This window comes from Vigna angularis, chromosome 1, assembly GCF_016808095.1.
Source record: "Vigna angularis cultivar LongXiaoDou No.4 chromosome 1, ASM1680809v1, whole genome shotgun sequence".
NCBI lineage: Eukaryota > Viridiplantae > Streptophyta > Magnoliopsida > Fabales > Fabaceae > Vigna > Vigna angularis.
The window spans coordinates 183,842-200,857 of NC_068970.1; the positions used below are offsets into that span (position 1 = coordinate 183,842).

General features: G+C 34.6%; 1 protein-coding gene across 2 annotated transcripts; it reads left to right on the forward strand.

Moving 5' to 3' along the window:
• The first annotated feature begins 67 nt into the window (after window positions 1–67).
• On the forward strand, window positions 68–14,349 carry LOC108320215 (mitotic spindle checkpoint protein MAD1). 2 transcript variants are annotated; one of them, XM_017551588.2, is made up of 17 exons: window positions 68–280; window positions 1,292–1,391; window positions 1,535–1,695; window positions 2,276–2,473; window positions 2,555–2,647; window positions 2,872–2,988; window positions 3,756–4,003; window positions 4,428–4,599; window positions 6,231–6,326; window positions 6,412–6,615; window positions 6,803–6,965; window positions 8,056–8,146; window positions 8,383–8,452; window positions 9,282–9,410; window positions 9,646–9,684; window positions 12,891–13,741; window positions 14,045–14,349. In XM_017551588.2, the coding sequence occupies exons 1-16, from the start codon at window positions 119–121 to the stop codon at window positions 12,978–12,980; spliced, it is 2,133 nt and encodes a 710-aa protein (XP_017407077.1). In that variant the 5' UTR covers window positions 68–118; the 3' UTR covers window positions 12,981–13,741; window positions 14,045–14,349. The 2 variants fall into 2 exon arrangements, with proteins under 2 accessions (XP_017407077.1, XP_017407083.1); XM_017551594.2 differs by having other exon boundaries at window positions 6,231–6,311.
• Window positions 14,350–17,016: the final 2,667 nt, after the last annotated feature.

Below are 17,016 nucleotides of genomic sequence, written 5' to 3' on the forward strand. Positions count from 1 at the left end.
TTTCTAAAATGTCTTTGGTTATTACAGCTTATAAAATTTGCGCCTTGTGGGTGGCTGTGCTGTGAAATTCAAACAGAATTTGTCAGAAGGAAGCGAAAGAAAGGAGGGAAGAAGAAAAATGATTCTGAGAACTCCACCTCCCTCAAAGAGGCCACGCGACGGCGGCGATGCGGACGGCGACGGCAATGGACAGCTGGTCATCTACGAGGATCCGCCGGAGTCATCTCAGGAACCCTCGGCTTCGGAGCACATGCTCTGCACCTATCAGTGTCGCCAGATGGTTTGTCTTATTTTCCCTCTTTGTCGTCAATTCACGTTATCACGTAAAAAATCGACAATCACATGCTCCTGCTATCTGGATTGCTTTATCTAATAATATTTTTTCACTGTCTCGACCATTTCTATACTGTTGCTTCATTTTCTTGTAATCAAGTTGTACTAAAAGCTTATCAGAATAAATAAAAACCTAAACTAAACGAGCCTCGTAGTGAAGATGTGTCAACAAATTAGACACGACAACACATTTGACATATCTGCCTAGCTATGCTGACATTTTGAGAAAACTAACGCACAAATATAGTTCACTACTGGCACTGTCCGCACGCAGCATTGTTTTGCTTTGCAATCGAGACCACTTAATGTGTTCTAGCTTTTAACTTGCGGTTGATGTTGCAGTTTAGGGTTTAGATCCTTGGTATTGTGGATATATGCTGCCAATGCAGCAGCCTCAACAGCAGTTGCATACACCCTAATAAAATCGACAGTGCAGATGAAAGAGCAGTAGAGTACTGCTTTTTAAGGTCTTGGTTTGTGCGAGAAATCATGAACTTAGAAAAAAATAAAAGAAGATGAAAGGAACAGTTTATCTTTCTTGGATTTTGTTGAGTCTCAATCACTCGCTTTTTCCAATGGAAGAAGATTAGCTGCTGATGAAGTTTTTCTCTTTATGTTTGTTAGGACTTGAGAGAAAAATGTATAATAAAAGTTTCACGGTTAGAGGTTATAATTAAAATCATTGCTGCGCTTGCACTTTTCACTAATATACGCGTGTGTGTGTGTGTGTGAAAGTAAGAAAATAAATATTAAATAATTTGATCTTGTCACGAATAGTCAAGATTAAAACACTCCAGTCGTGTGAGATTTTTGAAAAGGCATATATGTAGGTTTTTTGACGCGTATTTACTCCTAGAAAAGTTTGTGGGAGCCACAACTACCCCTTGTAACATCGAAGCTCCTCCAGTGTGTATGCTATTGCTTCCAACACATATTTTTGCATGTCAAATTATTGCAGGTCAAATCAGATTTTATTGAAGCCTTAAGCAAAGCTGAAAATCAAGCTCGTGATTATCAGTCAAAATTTGAGACATTGGAGGATAATTTCCAAAAAGTTGGTCAGTACATGCTAGTGGAAGTGGCTTTTCACTTGATATTTTTCAGCATATTTTAATTTACATCCTCGTGATCTTTTTCCTTTTCTGTATACCAATATATCCTTTATTTTTGTGCGTTTGCTTTAACTGTTAACTTGTTACAGAATCCGAGAGGAAGAAATTTGTGGACCAATTCTTATATGCAGAACAGGAGCTTGCAGCTGCAAAAGGGCGTGAACAGGCACTCCAAGAACAACTCTTGAAGGAGGTCACTGAGTCTCAAGAACGATTAAGGAAACAAATTCAATTGAACAGCGAACTCCAGGTGTGCTTATTTTTCTTTTTTTAATTCTTTTAGATAACTATTAAACTTTATGATCTTGATTCGAATCCAATTATTCGATTCAATTTTATTTCCTATTGATTTGTATTTATAAGATGAATCTCAAATGATCTTTTTTTATCCTACAATGCGTTAATGAATTAGTGTTACAAATCACACAATTCAATGTGATATCCTTTTTCCTTTTCTTTCACCAATTTTAGTTGAAGAAATTGAAAAGTTGTGCAAGCTTAAGTTGTTAAATGAGAAGGAATTGAAAGAGCACTTGCGTACTTATCTTATTTGATTGTTCCACGTTTTCTACTATTTTATTTGTCACTCAACTATTCAATGCCTACACTCTTTGCTACTTCATTAGCTGGAGAATCTGTCATGTTCAATTAGTTTTGTGTGTGGCATTCGTGCAAATTTCTAATACCATGTCATCATGTTTTCTTTGTCATGTTGATCTGGGGATAGTATATAGTTATTTTTTCAAACTTACTGTTGAAGCTTATTACTACCCCTCTGCCTGTGATGCAATTCTAGAGTGTGATTCAACTTTCTCCCAACTGGAATTTAGGTAAAGCTCCAAAATGAGATGAACCTTCGCAAAAAAGCTGAGTCTCAGGCTTCTTCAGCAGAGGAGAAAACGACATCTTTAGAAGGAAAGCTAGGCCATCTCGCAGAAAGTATAGAAAGGGAAAAAAAGCGACTTCATGATGAGCAGTCACAACTGAAAAGTGACTCAAAGTTATCGATTTCTAGAATATCTGCAAATGTAAGTGTCTTATTTGTTTTTCATATTAAAAAGCTAATATCTTTATGTTATTGTTTGAGCTTTGTATTGTTTTTGTTGTAGCTTGAACAAATGGAATGCAGAGCTAATAATGCTGAGAGAGAAGCAGAGCTTCTAAAAGAACAACTGAAACATCTTAAGGATCAACTTGATGAGGTTTGGGTGTCTAATTAGCTGCTTGTTGACTTTTATTGTTTATTTAAGAATGTCCAGTGAACAAAGGTATCCTCTGGAAAATGAAATTTTGATTTGGTTTTAAGCCTTTTACTCTCACGAGGATATTTTTCTGGTAGATTAATGTATTGTACATGCTTCATTTTATTGCCTTGTTTTATTTCCACTGACATCTGATCGCAATATATCATGATTCCTGTTTCCAGTGTTTGCACCAAAAGATTGAACTTGAAAGAAAAGTATCTAGTTTAATGTTTGAAGAAGTTGCTTCTACAGAGAGTAATGTTTTAGTCAAGCATTTGCAACAGGAGCTTCGGAGCTATGTAAGTTTGCTTGTTTTTTAGCTTGTATCTTGATGCTCTGTTTATAGGGATTATAGTAATGTGAGAATGCATACATTGATGTCTTGATGGCGTTTTTGTAATTAATCATCTGGCATAATTGTAAAAAAAATTCGGTAGTCTTGGCCCTTGATTTGACTGTTTCTTTTAAATCTGTTTGGATGTTTATGGTTTGGTGCCTAAACCATGTATTTAATTTTCATTACAAATTTTTGTCCCTGTTAGTTGTAGAGTTTAGTGACTGTAGTTTAATCCGACACCCCATATTTAGAAATACCAAAGAGATATATATGTAACTTTTTCACTTCATTTCAAAAAATATTCTATTTTCTTTTAAGCTTGTGCTATTGTGTAATATCTCCTCTGTAGCCATCCCTTTGCTGGTGTTTTACTCAGTTTATCTCTCTTTTACAGCAAGCCTATGTTGGCCAATTCATTATTGTGGAACACAACTTTTAAAAGATTGAGTGCATATTGATGTGTGTGTGACATGGATTACTTTTTCTGCTTCTGAAGGATGCAATATTTTGATTGTCAATGTCATTGTATATTTTCTCTTGCACTTTTGCCTCTGAAAACAGAATGGAGCCTTTCATTTTTTTGTTTAATTCTTAAAATTTTTAATTTCAAACTATAATACTGGATTAGTATATTCTGTGCCTTTCCCGCCTGCTAGGAAATTACAGTTGAGTTATCACTGAATCTGTTCACTACAGTACTATGATAATGTATTTCAATTGACATTTTAGGAATCTGAAGTTAGGGAAGCGCGAAAACTGAGATCAAGTCATGAGAACATTGACCTTTTGAAGGAGAAATTATTGGAGGAAAAGAGTCACCGGGAAAGGGCAGAATCAGAGCTATCCAAGTTACAGGATATCCAGTTAAACATGAAAAAGTTAGAGGATCAAATATCATCGTGGAGAATGATGATTACAGACATACCTGGTGTCACATGTTTTGAGGACTTGCCTGTTAAATTTGCAGCTTTACAGAAGTACGTCAGTAGCTACAAATCTGTTTGCATGGTTATACTAATAGATTTGAGCTTTTAGAGGAATTGCCTAGTTTAATAATTCTGGAATACTCATTTAGAGTCTTTTATCTGGGTTGATATTGGATTGCTTCTATTTAATCTTTTTTTTGAGTATCTCGAGGCCATAAATCTTTTAGATGATGTCCTATTAGCCTATTCCCTATGACACTACTTTTTCATTTTTTGGGCATTTGATTCTCACTACTTTGCTGAAAAGTGGTGGTCTGTGAAGCCTTGTGTATTCATCCATATTCATGATAATATCTATTTCTGTTACGTGGCATATTTCTGTGCGTAAATTACTCAGTACTGTATACTTCTATGCTTCTTTACGTGCAAGTATGCACCTATTGTCTTTGATCTTGATATCTTGTATCATTTGCAGAGAAGTCATTTGTAGTACACAGAAGGAGGGCGAGATAACTGCTCGCTTGAAACAAATGGAGGTGGCTCTAGATGCTACTGAAATTGGTAAACAAAATGCTGAAGCTGAGTCCGTATTGGCTAAAGAGAAAGCAGAAGTATTGATATCAGATATTAAACGAATTGAATTAATGGTCAGTGTTTGATTTGGATGTTTTCATGACACTCTGATAATTGCTGAACATTTTACTTGTTCTTTAGATGCTTTATATTATGCATTTCTTCCATTGCCATTTTTTAAATTCTTATCTGCTATTCTTGTTATCCAGGCTTGTGTAAAGCATGCATTTATAGAACAGACGAAGAAATGCTAATAAAAGTTGCTTTATCTAAATTAATAGATAAATATTTGTCTATTAGGTTATGTATTTCGGATATTTGGATGCCCCCAAAAGAAATATAGGCTTTGGAACCTGTAGTTAGAATGTTATATTTTAGATATGGAACTTGACAGTAGGAGAATTTATGGCATATATGGAAGGGATTTAGATGCTAGGAGGATGGTATAACTTGAGAGGCTTTTGGTTGTATTTTTCATCACCGATAATCATGGTTCCTGTAGATGTCATATATGTACTCGAGTTTTCAGAGAACTTAGTGAGTCTCAAAGTACTCACTGACAAGAGGGGCTTAAGTATCTCTTAGCAGATCCATTCATTTATGTCGTTTTTTTTTCATCAGTAAAATACAAAAGAGATATGATGATCTACTCATAGGTGTCAAATAGATAATGCAAAAGATGAGTTAAGCTATTCTAATAAATTCACCCCTTCGCATAAGTTCAGCAATTCAAACACTTCTCAAGTTGGAGCATATAGATTGTATGAACTAAATTTGGAACCTATAATTTGAATTCGAGGTCCTCTCAAGAACTTAGTCAAAATATCCGCAAGTTGATCATTAGACAACAACTTCTGAACAAAATGACATTCAACATTCAATCTCTGTATGTTTGGTTCTTGTTAAAATGGAATACAAGAATATGTATTACTTGAGGTCTTAAACACCTCTACACTTACATTTATAGGAAACAAAGTAACTAACCACACTCCTTTCCAACTCACTCTTAGTTGGAACACACTTGAACACAACTCATACACACATAACTCATACACAATAACCAATAATTCTAACAGTTCTCTCATGAAATACATGATTGGAAGTGATGTGAATAACTAACTACCTGGTTGTCACACACAGTACATGTTCATTTGTTGTATCTCAAAAAAATTAAGCTCTTCAAGGAGCTGCTTTATTCACAAGTGAGTAATATCTTTGCCCTATACTTCGGCACTAGATCAAATAACCACATTTTGTTTATTGTTTTTTCAAAAAATAATATTGCCTCTAAAGAAAACACAATAGCAGGTTATGGAATGCCAACCTATAGGAGATCCTTCTCAATCAACATTACAATACCCAATTATCTGAGTATTTACCTTATCTTAAGAGAAATCCTTGTCTTGAAGTCTTTTTGATTTATATTAGGATGTGAATGACAACACTCTAGTAATTAAAACCAGTACAGTTGCTTTTTATTATCGCTGCATTTGACCCCTTTTGCTGCATTGAAGCAATGTTGTGTATTTTGAAGAAACTGCTGTAATTGGGGGCATTAGCTCTGGGCAATCTATTCATTGTAACTTTAAGATCTCCTGTATGGCAGTGATAGTTACCGTGGATAGCTTTATCTGAAGTATGTAATCATTTTGTTGCCATTATTTTATGTTATGTGCTTTTCAATTATATATTAATTGTCTTGCAGCTTGCTGTTGTTACTGAGGAAAGAAATAAATTAAGAAATGGTGCTTTCAAGAATGTTGAAACTCTGGATGCATCAAAAAGTGTAAATACTGTCCAGGTTACAGTTCCCTTTATTTCATTATCATTTAACTTATCATGTTTTCTCTTAATTTTTTTCCTTGTTGCATGGTTAATGCATACAGGAACCTGAATCATTTCTTACGAAGAAAGATGATTGCATTAAAGAATTAGAAAGTACCTTGCATGATCAGAGATTGATTAATAGTCGTCAATTAGAGGAAATAAAGTTACTTAATGAAAAGTTGCACAGTGAAGCAAGAAGAGTGAAGTCATTGGAGAGGGAGAGTGACCGACTCCGATCAGAGATTTCATTACTAGAGGCAAAGGTTGGTGGCGTTGGTGCTCTCACAAGGCACAGTAGTACACAATTGCATTGCTCATGTTTTTAATATTATGTCCTCTTCATTTATTATATCTGTCACGTGTTACTGTTGTATTAGTTATCTACCGTAGGTGTCCAGATTTTGGTTTTCATTTTACATTCTGACTTTTTAGACTTTGTTTTTCCTTTAGTTGGGTCACGGTGATTTTTCTGCTGCTAATACGAAAGTTCTGCGTATGGTGAATACACTTACTGTTGATAATGAGGCCAAACAAACGATAGAGGCACTGCAAACAGAGCTGCAAAAAACAAAAGAGAAGTTAAAAGCTGTGGAAGAATTGAAAAGTCAATCAGGTATAAAGTTCTAAATGTTATGTTTTAAAATGAGTTGGTAATAAAGGCAAGATGAGTTGATGGAGGAGAATGGTTTGAGGCTTTTGAAAATGGTTCTGCAATTTGTAGTATTTAGATAAATACCAAAAGGAAGAGAATATAATGTCTAGGTTTCTTATTTATTGTCCTCATATCCTTTTTGTGGAATTTTTTAGTACATATTAATATTCTGCCGGTATGTATAATGATTATAGATAAAAAAACAGAAAGGTAGAATTTTGTCTTTTTGTTCTATCTCGGACACACTTACCACTGGCTGTTATTCACATTTTGCTTCTTTTGGAAGCCAGTAGTCAAATTTCTGGAATCCTGTCGAAGAGTTTATCTGCGTTAACTAGACTGGACAGTATATGCTTCTTGATCAAAACTGTCTGTTCTTTTTTATAATTAGAATTCAAGGCTCAGCATAAACCAAATAGTTAATTTTAGTCAGTGTGCAATGAATGATTTTTTTTTCTGGTATCTGGTTGAGAAATTTTGATTTGAATCAAATATTTAAAAGAAAAACTACCAAAGAAACCCATTTAAGTATACAGGAGGTATGCCAAAAGGGTCTGGGTTTCTTAGAAAATTGCCAAAATAGAAACAAAAAATGGAAAAAATAAAATAAAATGAAACTTGCTTTCCTTATGATATTTGTCTGATCTCTATCCTATCAAGACTGATATCGATGGTAATGGGAATCTTGCAAGATGAAGGCCTGTGTTCAGTGCCTTAAGGGTGGTCTATATCTTCCAGTGCCATCTGTTAACCTTTTGATAAGAATGTTATCCAAGAGGCTCTCAGAAAATGGCTAAACTAGAAATAAAAAAGTGGAAACAAACTAAATATAAAAATGAAATGTGCATTCTTTTTATGATATTAGTTTGACATCTGTCCTTTTAAGGTATAGACATCAATGGTAATGCAATTTTTGTAAAGATGAAAGCATGTGTTCAGTGCCTTAAGGGTGGTTTATATCTTCTTGTACCGCCTTATTAACCATTGCATTGTATAATAATGTTATTAGATGTATGGTTTTTCTGATCACTTCTAGGTTTTAACTGTTTAGGAGAAGCTGGAAAGCTAGTAGATAGCTACATATCGGATAAGATGTTGAAATTAAAAGAGCAAATTGCAACACTTGAGAAACGAGAAGAAAGGTGTGTATAATTTAGCGTCTCTTTGGACCTGTTTCTCCGTATGAACCACTTTGTGAAAAAAATATGAAAAGAAGAATAAAGTTAATTTTGCCAAATTTTTATTTTTGACTTCTACATGGACTAATTTTAACTTGGAGAGCAGTCAATTTTTTCTTCTAATTTTGTCCAAACATACCTTTATTACTTTGTTGTCATGAGATTACTCTAGAATAACTAAAACACTGAAATATCAACAGATACAAGACTGTGTTTGCAGACCGAATTTCAGTTTTCCGGAGGGCATGCTGTGAACTGTTTGGTTACAAGGTTGGTAATGTTATTTACTGGTCTAGTTTTTCTACATTTTTTTTGAGGATTGAAACTGTTAGAATAGGTATTAAATATAGGTCAGAAGTAGCTGTATTCGAATACTGCTATATGTTGTACCTAGAAACCCAGTTGATCTTTGCTCTTTCATATACTCATTGTATCATAATTCTATCAATTTTGTTGAATATAGTGAAAAATAGGTATATGAGTAATCTTCCTTGTGTAGAAAATACACATAGGGTATTGTATTTATAATAAAGAGAATATGGGTCAAGTCCAAATTACAAATAATGATAGAAAAGAAATAATAACAGATAAATATCTAATATATCTAACCAATTTAAATGAGAACATATGAGAGGTGGGGCAGGATGCATAAACAAATCCTAACCATGTATATACATAACAGCAGTGAGGTGGAGCAGGATGAATATTATAGCACCCGTATTCACTCATCATTAAAATTTCTGGGTAAAAACCATCTCCAAAAAGGGGGTATTTACTCTACCCATTTTGTTATTTTTGCCAGTACTCATGTATAAACTCTAAATGCATAGTTGATTTCTAATCACTGTATTTTGATGGAAGACTGTAGCATGCTTCTGTTGGGGAAATTCTACCTCAAAAATATAAAATCCTTTCTGGGTAGCTTGATGTGTTAACCATTAGTTCTGTTGTTTACTCTGTAAAATAAATGTCTGCCATTCATTTTCTATTAAGTTATATTCAAACTGGAAAAAAACTGACAATTTAGTATGATAATTGGCTACTTATTCTTCTGCTACTCTTAAAAAAAATCCTTATGTTTCTGTTGATATATTGACAGATTGTGATGGATGAACACCATCGACCAAATGGAATACCGGTGACACGATTTACCTTGCAATCCATTTATGCACAAAGTGACGATGAGAAGCTTGAATTTGAATATGAATCAGGGAATACTAACATTTTGGTAAGATTTTGAATTTTGTATTGAATTTAGAAATGAGACAGAAATGCTGAGTTTACTTCTTTAATTGTATACCTTATTTAGAGTTTGGGTTGATCTTCAATATTAAGGAGGCACCTGCCTCTCCCTCCCCCTCCCATCAATTTGGACCTTGAAACAGTGCGAATATTTCAGTCTTTTGTAAATGATGGCATATAGATGCTGAAATTTTCCGTTTTTATCTTTTTCATGAAAACAGGCAAATCATTATACATCTCTGCCCGAGGTTTCTCGTCAGGTAACAATGTTATAATATTATAATCTTTTTAAAAAATACTTAGGGATTTGACCTCTTATTTATGATTGTGTGTGATCCGTGAAGGTTTTGTTTGAGCCTTGGGAGTGACTTTTGACTTATAGGTTTTAACAGTGAAACTGTTGGGTCCTGGTACTTCATAACTAGAATTTAGGAAGGATAGTGGAGATGGTTTGACAACGGATGCATCTGTCAATATGTTCAGCAGGTGGCAAGGCACAACCACAAACTATGTAGCTGAAAGGAAAACTGCAGGGTCAAGAAATTGTGATCCCGATAGATAGTGAAGCTAGTCACAATTTCATATCTGGCAAGGTAGTTAAAAGCTTGTGGGTCCAACTGGAAGCAACCCAACCGGCCTTATGATGCAAGATTAGGAGGTGGAAATTGGAAGTCCACACAAAGTTGTTGCAAGAATTTGGTCCTGCGGTCAGGACAATATAATATGGTAGGGGATTTTGGAAAACAGTCTGTCTTTCTTAACCAAAAAAGGTGTGCTTTTGGAAAAAGAAGCCAAAAGATTAAAGCTATTTTACAGTGGCCCTTACCATGGGATTATGAAAGCCTTGATAGAGTTTTTAGGACTTACTAGTAGTTACTAGAGGTTTGTACGTAATTATAATTCACCGTTTGACTGACTTATTGAAGAAGGGGAATTATGGACACAAGATCTGAAGCATTCACCAAGTTACAACAGATTATTACTACTGCTCCAACTTTACTCATGCTAGATATTTCCCAAATTCTCCATAGAATGTGATGCATCTAGAAAGGGAATAGGGGTTTTGTTGATGCAGTAAAAGATGTGTAGCATATTTTAATGATGACTTCGTAGATTCTACACTTGCTAAACCAGTCTATGAGAAAGAATTGATGGCTTGGACACTAGCTATCCAACATGGGAAGCCACATTTGTTAGGTCAGAAATTTACTTTATTTACAAACCAAAAAACTTATAGACGTTTCTTGGAGCAGAGGAAAACCACCTCAGACCAGCAAAATTGGCTGCCAAATCTGATAGGGTATGGATTTGAGATAGTGTAGAAGGTGGGTGCTTCCAATATAGTTGGGGATGCCTTGTCTCGGTGGGATGAGGATAAAGAAATGCAAGCTATTTGACCCTTTTGGCCCGACATTGCAGAGATCGCTGAAGGGTTAAAAAAGATCTAGTTTTAACCGAAATTGTGGAAATGTAAAAAATGATCCGAATTCACATCCATGCTATGATAGTCTATAGCAGAGCTGTCTCTCTATGGGTTCCTAAATTCCTCCATGAATTTCATACATCTCCCACGGGAAACATTTGAGTATTTAAAGAACCTATAGAAGAATGGCAACATTGATTTTCTTGATTGGCTTGAAGGGAACAATAACAGAGTATGTAGTGACCTGTCACGTGTGCCAAAAAAGTAAATACCAGGGTCTGACAGCCATTACCCATTCCTAAAGTCACTAGGAGGAAATTAGTATGCATTTTATTGTGGGTCTTCCTAAATCTAAAGGTTTTGATGCGGTGTTGGTAGTAGACAGACTGAGTAAAAATCTATACTTTATTTTACTTAGGCATCTCTATACTGCAAGATCCATTGTAAGTGTCAGATCCTACTGAGTTTATTTTGGCAGGAAATTTTCAGACTACAGGGAACTGAACTGAACATGAGCACAACTTCCCACCCAATGTTAGATGGACAAACTGAAGTTCTTAACAGAATGTTGGAAACCTATCTGGGGTGTTTTTGTTCTGAACAGCTGAAGTCTTAGGCAGATTTTATACCTTGGGTGGGCTTAATATTGGCATAATACTGGTTTCCTAGGAGCTGTACAGTGCACCCCATTTGAACTGGTTTAAGGAAGACCATTGCCTTCTTTGGAAAAAAAATTCCTGGGAGAAACATTAGTGGAAGTTGTTGCACAAGATCTTATGAGTTAAAGCAACTCAAATACCATTTACAGAAGGCACAAAACCACATGGACAAATTTCTATGCCTATCAAACTTCATCCCAAGATGGCTGCTTGATATTATGGATCATATTTGGTTTAACGTATTGCTACCATAGCCTTTAAGCTACAACTTCCAGAGCAAGTCAAGGTACAGCCAGTCTTTCGATTATCACAACTAAAGAAAGCAACAATTCATCATCCACTTTAGAAACAACTTCCAACTGAGTTACAGGAGACGATAGGTATTTACCCACTACTGCACCTTGGGAACAATGACAGTCAAACGTTTTTGGGTCAGAAATGCCTCAAGTGTTGGTCCAATGGGTAGAAATGCCCCTAGAAGAAGCTACTTGGGAAGACATTTCTTCCATCATAGATGAATTCCCAACTTTCAACCTTGAGGACAAGGTTGTTTTGGAGGAGGGATATATTGTTGGATCTCGCCTACATGGTAAACCTTTACCTTTCCAGGTTTATTATAGGAGAAAAATACAGACTAATTAAGGGAAGACGTAGTTTGTTATATCCGTTAGTGTTAGTTGAGTTAATTTTTTCCTGTTTTGTTACAACTTATTAAGGAAGTGTATCTTCCTCTACATAGTGCCCTGGTTTCACTAAGAGGAGGTTGGGAATTTTAATTTTTGTGTAAACTGGGAATTCCAATCTAGAAAAGGAGATTTTAGGGTAAACTTGTTTACCTTGTTTGTTTGTGATGCTTGATACTTAGAGAAATAAAGAAGTAATTCAGTGATCTGTTTTTTGGGGATTCGATTTTCAAGTTGCAGTTTGGCAATGTTGGAAGCGAGTCCTAACAGAACATTTCTTATGGAGTAGATATTTATTTTCAGCTAAAAATGTTTGTACTGAAAATAGTGCATTTCCAGCTACATAATATAGGAAAGGAAAACATATTTTATGCTTGGAAACATGAAAAAACTTCAGAGACGATCTAGATTTGATTTTCTGTAAAACAACTTGATTCATGTTTAACCTTTGTGAAGAAAAGTAACATGTATGAAAATTTTACTGCCATTCCAAATTCTGACATTTCTTTGTTTCTAAATTTGATTTGATCTATTCAGCCAAGTGAGTGTGACTGTATGAGAGAGTTTGAGTGTAGCAGTAGATAGATTTAAAAATAGAAGTTTGAGTGAATGAGCAAATGATAATTGCCATCATGCATGTAATTTTAACACATTTATCTTTCTTTTGCCAAGTCTTACCTATGCCCCTCATACATTCCCAGGTGGAGATATTCATCCGGAAGATGAATTCAATTCCTGCTTTCACTGCCAACATAACGGTGGAGTCTTTCAATAAAAGAACCCTGTCTTAAATTCAAAGGCCAACTATACTAATATTTTTAGCGGGCAACTTACAGTTATGCTGTATATATCTTGCATGTTCAACTCTGGGAATTTGGTCAGTTCGCTAGGATGGTGATCGATGGCTTGGATTTGAAAAATATCACATTATTTTTTTAAAACAATTGAATAGCGAGGTGGAATTTTTGGCGTGCTGACGTCCCGAGGTTTATTTCTTTGTAAGACTAAACTTTTCTTGTTTCGTTATGTGTATTTTCAAGTTTGGGGTCTGAGCTTGTATTCTTTTCCAAATCTTCCACAGGGAAGAGTCCTATTTTATTCCTTATTTTCCCCTTCTCAATTTACGTCCCCGCCTATATATTTCTGTTAACAAGGTTTGCAGGGATGTAAATTTCATGAAATTAGGCACCGAGACAGATGATGTATGGTTCGAGACGAATGTTTTGGAAGTGCGTCATAAGATTGTAAATGTGATAACATTGTTAAATTGAAAACGAACATGTTAATGAGCATCTAAATAGGATGTGTTATATATATATATCTGTTGTCTTATGTTGTGACAGTTGTTCAGTGTGATTTCTTAAAGCAGGTGACTGTTTTTTGTTCCTCGTTTTCCTAGTTTAATTCCCTAGTAGTGCAGCGGCAACCAAGGGTCGAAGCCAAGCATTGTTTATGGAATGTCCTAATCATCAATCACTTGTTTAGTCTGCTTGAAATGATTGCACGAAGCATGGAGGGACCTAGATGATTTCAGCCCAGCACTTGCGCTATGGTAGGGATCTTGTTGACCATGAATGGATATTATAATCTGACATTTTAAAATGACGTGACATGTGAAAAATATATATCTATTTCATCACATGAAATTAGTGGGATATGATCTAAAATTGTAAAACTGAGAAAGTAAATAAATAGATCATGTCCTATCCAGAGTTCTAATAATTTAAGTTGTGTGGGGGGTCTAAGAATGTGTGTTTTTGTTGGTAGTGGATATATAGGGAAGTTTTAAAAAGTTGATATTGATTGGATGAGAATTGAAAGTTGCGGTTGAGTGATGTGTTGGCCGGGTTTGCAGGGAAGTGGTGGTGCTGGCTTGCGTAATTGGAGTGGAATGGAATGTTTGTGGTGCTCTACCTTACTGCCCACTCACCACCTCAAATATATTCATCTTTCATAAACTTAATTCTTCAAATTAAGCGTAAGTTTTTGGCTTCTTTTCTTAAGGTGGTTGAATATTGTTTTTATTTCCATAAAGTTAGTTTACATTTCTTACATAGCCTGTTAGCTACCGAATCTTACCCTAAATGATCTCTTCTTTTTTTCGTTTACTTTTACCCTTGTTATGTGGATAGCTACTTTAATCATGATTATTCCACACAATTGTTGTTTCATAGTTAATTAATTAATTGGGTGTTGATAATGGTTGCACAAATGAAGCATAGCCGTGGAGTGTGCAAATTCTGAAAACGTGTATCTGATTTTAGTGCTTGACATTGACCGACCGCACAAAGATTCCAAAACTATCCACGTCAACCAATATCCAATTCCATATAACTATATTCCTTAAACTATTCTCTCTGTCTCTCTAATATCAGGACCCCAATCCTAAAATGTTACAATTCTTTCTCTCTCGAACTTCAAAGGTTCATTCCTCTTCATTATTTATCCCAAACCATAAATAAATTACTTATTCAGAATCTGGTGTAACGAATGTAGTATTTATAGACGTAATCAATCAAAATTCCATATTAATTTCATAGTAAATTTTGCACTGAAACGTGATGCTTGGAAGATTATCTATAGGAAGGGAAGGATCAAGGTTAAAGTACTCTTAATGTGGTGTCCACTCTGTTTCATAGTGTACGGTTTAAGTTGAGATGATGTGACAACCCCTGTGATTAAGAACGTATTGTCCCTGCTTTGCAAGTTAAGAAGAATAGCATAATTTAGGTTAAAAAATGAAAATACGTAAACGTTGTTTATTTAAATGGCGGCTGTGTCATAGAAAACAGGAAGGGTGAAAAATAATGGCGGTGATGTATATGAGAACGAGGGGTTATGTTATGATGCTGTATATGAAGTGAATCATTATCGTTATGACCTGATTAAAGTAAATTAAACCGCTGTTGATTAGCAAGGGGGTAGGTTTAGCATGTAGCCAGCCAGTGTTGTGGTCACACTGCACTGCACTTCACCTTTACTTGTCATAGGAATTCACATATTGAATTCAGAGCTCAAAGCCAAATAAGGCATATATGTTGACGTTTTATTTCAAGAAATCACGCAGAAAAGAAAAAAGAAAGGTCAAATGAGAAAAAGTGGCACCTCACTCTCATACCCACTCACACTTCAACCATCAACCATGCTTTGAAAGTACATAGGCGTAAGTCAAAGCGTAGAAATTTGAATGAAGTTTTTTAATTTTAGGCGAAATAGAAGTTTGTTGAGGGGAGAAGATGAATGGTATGGTAAGTGTTATGTTAGGAAGTGATGAGTCCTGGAAGAAGAAGAAAAGGATGACCCATTAACCGACCAACCAACAACACACACATCCATCATATTAATTATATTATATCATATCATATCATAACATTATCCCATTCCTCCTTTTCACTATTTATCACTTGTGCTTTGACAAAACCTGGTTCAAGGGATTGCATCCAATTCAATGTTCCTTTGAGTTGACTTCATTAACATCAACATGTTTATATGCACGCACGAACAAAGAAAGAAAGAAAGAAAGAGAGATATCAAATCGAATGAATTTTAATTTGGAGGCATTGAAATTTGCACCACAAACTACGCACAAGCCCACAACTAATGACTCAGAAATAAACATATATATGCTATGCTATGCATGTATACAGTGAGTCAATGAGTTGAAAAAGAAGGGTTAGGCTGAGTGGGTTGATGGGTGAAAGCTAACCTAATAAGTTAAGTAAAGTGAAGCTTTGGAAATGAAATATAATTGTATCATGTAATGCACCGACACACACACACATAAAATAATGCCAATGCATTGCCTTCTTAATCTCAAAACATTTCAACTTCAAATTCACCACTTCATTCAAAGTACCTAATCTCCACCACTCACTCTCAATCAATTTTCACCATATTTCATTTTATCAATTCTTTCCTACTTTCTCAAATATGATTTAAATCAATCAAATTGCAACCATTTATCTTTTATTGCATGTTTCAGTTGTTTACTTGTAAAAATATATGTCATTTCAATAATTGATTACTATAGTCACGTGTACTATCAAATAAGTTTCTTATTATAAATACGTTACGCAAATCATTTTTTCAAAAATTTTATTTTGTTTAATTAGCCTACGCCTCCATGTATACAGTCTGATGGGTTGGCCAAACAGAGCTAGTACAAACCTAACTCAATCTTTTGAATGAATAAAGCAACTTGTTGAATATATCATTCTCTTACACCACATGTCCACCAATAATATATATATATATATATATATATATATATATATATATATATATATATATATATATATATATATGTGTGTGTGTGTGTGTTTTTTTTTTATGATACCATTCTCTGAATGTGCAAAGTTGAATGTAGACATACATGTATGTTTCCGCTTCAAATTCAAAACAAAAATTCCTTCTTTTATTTTATATTTTTCAAATGTGTATTAGAATTTCCAATACGGTATTATAAGTTACTTATTTCAGGTCAAATAAAAATGATATGTTGGTAATTATTTATTAATTTTTTTAATGAATATTTGTTACTCCTACGTAATACGAATGGTGAAAAGTACTGTAAAAATAAAAAGTTAGGTACATGGGAGATTTAAAATTTTAGAAAAATCATGTAAGTTTACATGTATTTTTATTTCTGATCTTATTTATGGTATAATACTTTTTACTGTCATTAGTCTAAATCAATGCTTGGAATTTAAAATAACCTCTCTTTTTTATTTTAAAATGATTATATTTTATATTCAGCTTTCTCCTGCTCATAGTTTTCTCTTTCAGTACATGTCTTGGTTTAGGGTTGATGTGTAGAAAAGGAATTGC